The sequence below is a fragment of the Diadema antillarum genome, unplaced genomic scaffold (assembly GCF_040938485.1).
Source record: "Diadema antillarum isolate AM-2024a unplaced genomic scaffold, OU_Dant_1.0 seq00002229_RagTag, whole genome shotgun sequence".
NCBI classification, from domain to species: Eukaryota; Metazoa; Echinodermata; class Echinoidea; order Diadematoida; family Diadematidae; genus Diadema; species Diadema antillarum.
The window spans coordinates 146798-154256 of record NW_027272861.1 but is presented as its reverse complement, the minus strand read 5'-3'; the positions used below and the strand labels follow the sequence as shown (position 1 = coordinate 154256).

Below are 7459 nucleotides of genomic sequence, written 5' to 3'. Positions count from 1 at the left end.
CAAAATGTCTTCTCTCCCCCCTAAAAGTCCTCCTCGCCCCTCAACCCCTCCATGGTACCACATCAGAGACTCCAACCCCAAGCACCTTCTGATCTGGAGATTCTCCCACCTGAACCCCTAGCAAACGGAAGACTCCAGCTTGATGTGCGGAAAGTCCCTTGGGTCATTAGGGTTCTACAACTCGTGCTATCTCAGGCTTATTTTTCAACATATATGATGGCACTAAGTATGAGTGATAATTCAATGATTCAAATCATATATTTTGGCTTAATAAAACTTCATTTCATACATATATTATATGCAGTTGCTATACATGCATGCCTATGAAATTGACTGGCATGATCTACAAAATCATACAAGCGGGAGACACAGAGCCAGGGCAGGAGAAACTAAATTTCAAGCGGGAGAACGGGAGATTTTGCAAAAATGGGTTTTCGGCGGGAGACCTTCGGTCGAAAACGGGAGAGTTGGAGTCTCTGCTATATACATTCAACAGACTGCAAACAGAATGTGGATCCAGTCCAAGCGGATGAGATCATTGTGGAAGCTGGGCAACAGAGGGAGACATTCCATATGAGATGGACTATGGAAACATAAACACACAAACATGCAAAAGAAAAACTAATTTCTAATACAAGAAATGTTCCCTGTGAATGCTAGCAATTGGTATGGGAGGTAAAAATGCTTCTGTGCTAACAAGGTAACAAAACGAAAGAGACAGGAAAACAAACAAACAAACAAGACTCCAGAAAGACAGAAATAACACCACACAGATTAAAGGATGCTGAAATGGATGAGCTCCAACATGAAAAATACAAATTCCAGTTCTGTTGAAAATGCCGTACAATTACTCTCTACACTGGGTGATGTGATCAAGAACTTTTAGACAGATCCACACGCACCATGCTGGACACAGAAGCCTCAAAATGCTTTGAACAATTGCTCGATGGCAGAAAAATAGAAACACAAAACCAATTAAACAAAATCTTGCAGAGAAGTTTTCATGGATCCATGCTATGGTTTGAAGGGTTAGAAGAGGATGGTATTTGAGAGCCTCCAAGGTTTCCAAAAAGCATGTCGCCCTCTGTTGTCAGCTATTACAACAACTTGGAAATCACAGAGAGCTCAAAAGCAAAGAGCTACGCATTGGTAAAAGACTATTAAGTAACTCTCTTCTTGTACCTGTACAGCAGGTAATAACACACACCTTTGCTATGAATTTGATAAAAATGTTGGGAATTTCCTGAACTTGCAACTACCTACAAAATATGACCTAGACCATCAAAATGCTGATGAGTAACATGCAAGACTGGGCAGATAAGGGACTCAGTGTTTGCCATTGAAAATAGAGAAAAAGAAGAAGAAGGAGGAGAAGAAGAAGACAAATTTAATGTTAGAAAAAGATGAAGAAGATTTTAAGCCAGAATGCAAAGAAAAAAAAGAAAGAAAGAAAGAAAAAACTCCCTTATCAGCTGTTACTAGTAGTGCACACACTGGGCAAGTAGAGTCTTGCAGCTTTGCGAAATATTCCAACAGTCTGAATCATGCCTCAAATTGGCACCAAATATCAAGTTCATCATCAAACAACATCAACAACAACCAGCAAACTTATTATGCACACAAACTGCATGATCACAATCATTACATGATAATTATATATAATATGAATATTCATCAGCTGCTAAAAAAAGGGAAATGAATATTCAACACATTATTACTCTGAATATTCACAACATTTCTTACAAGAGAAACCATCCCTGCCTCTTGAAAACCCACACAAGACAATGTAAGGTGACAAACTGGCATTCCAGGCGACATTCAGATTACATTGCTAGTCTGGAGTATCATGGCAGACCACAATGGCATTTGATATGTGCATCATCACAATCCGTGTGATTCCACATACTATACCACATGATAGTATAATCACACTTTCATGGGGCAAATAATGTCCCATATGGCCCCATTTCTTTCCCTTTTTGTTTTCTTCCAACAATCACAACTACTAAATGTACTATAATTACATTACTTGCTGTAGGAAAGATAATTCGTGATATGCAGCCTGCATATCAAATAAGAACTCGGCAAGTACAAACACTACTAAAAGTTCTACCTGCAATATATCACTGCTTACATTAAAAAAATGTGTTGTACTCGAGTTTGTTCATAATGCATTGTACACTATTGTCAAGTATTTTGTAGGCCTACACTGCAAGCATCAATTCATTGTGGCATTTCCAAGGCTTAGTATCTAAATAGATGAAAAATTCTACAAACCTGGATGTAAACATCCATTTTTTGGGGAAAAAATGTGATGGAAAATTGATTAACAATAAAAATTGCCCCCAAAATGCTGATTAGATTGAAAAAAAAAATCTTGATAAAAAATAGCCCGGATATTCTGATACAATCCCATGATAAATGTCTTCAAATAGGTACACAGCAAAATATCCAACTAGGCTTGGATAAAATGAGAAGAGTCAAACATGAGCAGAACAGTGAAAATCTCAGTGATTAAATTGGCTATTAACAACCATCCATACAACATTACGGAATCTTCAAAGAACATGATGATCTTACGACGAGCAAACATCAGTAATGATCATTTATGCAGACTAGAAGTAGCGATGATGTCATTGCATCGCAGCTCTCCCATTGGCTGCCACATTCATGCATTCCAAAACTTCTCATTTCAAAATCCACTGACATGTTCAAAGTTCTGCATGTTTGATTTTTATCCTAACGAAAACCAAGTCAACCCGAAGTTTCATGTTCAATGTTACTGAATGCTCAGCATGAGGTGTAGTGACACACATCACTGCAATATCAACTGATGTACTTCAATCTACTGCACGTAAAATATCTGACACACTGGCTAAAATTTCCAAATGCAGTCCAAATCAAATCTATTATTCACATGCAGTCGATGACTAAAACCAGTGGGAAATATTCACACCTTGAAAATGTGTGTCAGCATGCAATCTTTCCTGGGTGACTAATATGGCATGTGACGTGCACTTAAAGGGATTATATAGTTTTGGTTGAGACCTAATTTCATGTTTCTAACATTTTTGGTGAGATAACGAGAAATCTCTTATGAAAGAGGAAAGAGCATGGAATTCTATGAGGAATTCAACATTTATTTGATGAAAATTGGGTTTGAAATGGCTGAGGTATCAAAAAGGAGTGATTCTAATAAAGTGTGGGACCCACACTTTATTATGATCGCTTTGTTTTACTTTGTTTTACTTTGTTTTTGGATGTTTCAGTCATTCCAAACCCGATTTTCATCAAATAAACTTTGAATTCCTCTTAAAATGGTATTCTCTGAACTACAAGTAAGTGTGTTCTTGGTATCTCGCAAAAAGTTAAAAGCTCAATTCTCATCTCCACCAATACTGTACCATCCCTTTAAATATCATTAATTCATGGACCAGATTTAAATTGACTTTGTGAAATCTGGCCATTCTGTTCAAGGTTTTGGTAGTTTTAGGAACCATCACAACATCACAACTCTCCACACAACATAGCTCCCCTCAAAATATGTGACACTGCATTAACTACCATTTCTATTCGCTAAATACCAAACTGCATCAATACTGACAATAATTGAAATTGATGAATTGCTGTACCAGATACTCTTTGTTCTAGTATTTCATTATAGCAAATTTTCACAATCCGACTTGACATTCATCATCATTATTCCATTTCAAACACGGTTGAGAAATCCCATATATTTGCTATCACAGCAAATGTCATTTCTTTTCCATCAGACGCGGCAATAAAGCGATGGTAATTTTGGCATGATTATGATACTGTACATCAACTTAATATTCAACACCTGTAGTCAATGTGCAAATACACTGGAAGCCATTCTACTGTCAGGTCACAATTGCTACAAGTAAAACTCATGTAATCTCATGGGATTTTTTGGCACTACAGAGGCATGCCATGTGCTCATGAATAATTCATTTCCTACATGAGACAATCTATGCATATTCAAAACTTGGGCACACTGAAACACATCAGAAGTACCTCTGTGCAATACACTACGGTCAAGAGTCTTAAGATAATCACTTACACACAGATGCGACTGCTGTCATGTGTTATAACTGGCGAGGAAAAGATTAATTTTTCAACCTGATTTGCCCTTCTCAAGTGCAAATTGTAATTAAAATCTGTAAAAGGTTGGCACACATCTTTATCTGATAATGTTGCTTGGGCAGCGGTGAAGCCTGCCCTCACGAGGCAAGGATCTTTTAGACCAGAGAAAGATTTCCAAGGGGGATTGGGGAGACTTTGACGGAGAGGGTGTCTAATCTTGACCCATGACCCTTGAACTCTCTGGAATGAATCCTCACTCAACTCTAGTGATCAAACTATTGAAATGAACCATCAAAGAAAACCTGCATAGCTCTTCCTGGCAAGACTGTAATTACCGGTATGCATATCATCATCTGCTATTACTCAGCTTTTACTTCAAAATATCTTCCAGGTTAGAGGATGTCTCAGTTGCTGAAAATTTTCTGGAAGCATCCACAAGCAACTTTTTTCCTCTGTGATGATTCATTGGAATTTCTTCATCAATTTCTCACACATATGCAGATTCATTAATTGCCTTGGCATGTCTACGATGAATATTCATGATCACATCACACAAGCTTCATATCATGAAAATTCATGAGGATATTCCCACAATGCCTTATTATTGTTCAGTAGCGGTAGAGCAGCTGCCCCTTGGTGTGAGAATTATGAATATTCACATCATTCTACATGAATATCAATGCCCATAATAAATATCCATTCTGCTGTTTGGTATGAATATGTACGCTCATAAGAACTTCACTGCACTGTTTGTTATGAATATTCACGTATACACTGAATATTCACGTATACACTGAATATTCATGTACCGAAGAGACATATCACAGGTGACCCACTTGGACAGACTTTAGTGGGTCTACCCACTGAGTGGCTGTAGGTCGACTCTAACTTTCTCCTCCGGACTGAGCATCCCGACCGTTGGGTAGAATCCACCGGGCGGTATACTCACATTCTCTCTCCTCCCGATGGTCGTCCCATTGCGAGTGAAGAAGACCTGAGGAAGACATTTAAAAAAAGTTTGATATTAACCCTTTATGCACCATGAGTAGGCCCCCTCTGTGCCACATTATTCCCAGACTCCAAGGCAGATATACTTTAAAGGAAAGCATTTCTGTTTTTCATCTCAAGGTAATTGTTTTTAGAGATTTTTGTTATGCTGGGCATGCAATGAGAAAGTTGTAGACAAAATTCCAAGCATTGCTTTGATGTAAATTTTATAAAAAAATCTCCGATTATTTTTCTTTCGAATGACCTGTAGCTACAATATTGTCCAGGCATGGCTTTGCACACATAACAGTGACAATAGGAAACACCACTTGGTGTTCAATCTTCTGGCAATGCATGATATACATGTGAGAGGAATGGGATCGCCAGTGAAGCCTTTATTGTACCGTGGCATTTGGCGATTTATCAATCAGTTTTGGCAGGTTTGTGTGTTTGAGCAAAATATGTGCATTTGGCATGCTATCGACTGAGTCAGGTGCACGAACATGCAACAAAGAGAATTAAAGGACAGGTTCACCCAAATATATGTGGGGATTGAGTGTATGCTGCAATATCAGTACAACACATCAGTGAAAGTTTGAGGAAAATCGGACAGTCTGTTCAAAAGTTACACATTCAAAAGTTACCCATTTTATAAGCTTCTTTGCAGCTATGGCTGGATGAGAAGACTACCATGAGTACTACTATTTGTGATGTCATGTTTGTACAATGATATAAAGAAAATATAAGGAGAAATCCACAAAATGTGATTTTATTTTTCAATGAAAAGTACATATCACAAGCCAACACCTGCTACATACAGCATAAGGATGCACAAAACCTGGAATACAATGTATGCCCAGATTCTCACAAAACATGGCACATATAATACAGAGGGAGAGAGGGGGAGACCGAATTCTCCATTAACCTGAACTTTTGTACGAGTCGCCTTCTGCCAACCACCTCTGTTTAGGCCCATTTCCTAGTTCTCACTCATGCATGTTCATGCATATGAAACTGTAAAATAGAGCGATTTTCGGTGTGCTACGGTCTGACTGTGGAAAACCATGATTGCTAGTGTAAAAGCCAGTTTGTAATTGGCTCATGCACACATTGGTACAAATGAACTTTCTTTTTTCTCAGTTGGTTAGGCATCACACTCATGTTCAAAGCAGCATAAGGCTGCGTTCACATAGAAGTATACCATTCGGGTATTCGGTGCTCGTTTTCGAGGGCACGCGAATAGCTTGAATCGAACGATAGGATTTCCTAACACCGGTTCACATAGGAGGGCACTATTCGAAAGTACCGAATAGCATAGAATAGTATAGCATTGTGGGAATCCAGCTTGTTCGATTTTCTTGCAGCGTATACCGTCTCTCGTTTATGAAAAAATGACAATTTTGGTCTGGATTTGCCCTTTAGCATAAATAAGCATGTAGACTGATTGATGCAGTTTAGAAATTGTTAATAAAATTTGCTGGGATGTAGGAGGAAGAAATCCTCACTGCATGGGATGGTGAGTTGACGGTGTGGGTGATGGTGTACTCGGTGCCCAAATAGCGAATAGCGAATAGCGAATACCGAATACCGAATACCGTATACTTCTATGTGAACGCAGCCTCATGCAAAAGCTTGCCTGACGTAACAATTTATGGAATTCACCCCCAAACAAAGAATGAACTTGTGTTTAGATCAGGTGACAAGAATAGTCCATCAGTTGACATTTTAGCAGGCATCCATTTCTTTTCTTTTGTACTGAATGCAATAACAACCCTTTTCTTTTAAAGGACAAGTTCACCTTCATAAACATAAGGATTGAGAAAATGCAACAATATTAGTAGAACACATCAGTGAAAGTTTGAGGAAAATTGGACAATCGATGCAAAAGTTATGAATTTTTAAAATTTTTGTGTTGGAACCGCTGGATGAGGAGACTATTACAGCTTGTGAGTCATATGCGTACAACAGTATAAAGAAAATGTAAAAGAAAATTCAACATATTTTCACTTTTTTCGCATAATAAAAGAGCACTTGACTTGCCTCTTTCTAAAGGCAGGGGAAATAATATTACCCATAACATTTGTCGGTAAAGAGTCAGGGGAATGTGTACTTTTTTCAAAAGATGGAATTTTGTGAAATTCTCTTTATATTTTCCTTATATTGTTGTACGCATGTGACATCTAAGTTATTCATACACTGCAGTAGTCTTCTCATCCAGCGGGTACTGCACAAAAACTTCAAAAATTCATAACTTTCGAACGGATTGTCTGATTTTCCTCAAACTTTCAATGATGTGTTCTACTAATATTGCTGCATTCACTGAACCCACATGTCTATGAAGGTGAACTTGTCCTTTAAAGGTCCTGTT

General features: G+C 38.1%; 1 protein-coding gene across 1 annotated transcript in view; it reads right to left on the bottom strand.

The window, feature by feature from the left end:
* Positions 1-3576: 3576 nt before the first annotated feature.
* LOC139714315 (SPRY domain-containing protein 3-like) overlaps positions 3577-7459 on the bottom strand; it is a 28648-nt gene continuing 24765 nt past the window's right edge. Inside the window, exon 8 of the mRNA XM_071626028.1 lies at positions 3577-5098. Coding sequence (XP_071482129.1) covers positions 4961-5098 — 138 coding nt within the window. The 3' untranslated portion in view covers positions 3577-4960. The remainder of the gene's footprint in view (positions 5099-7459) is intronic.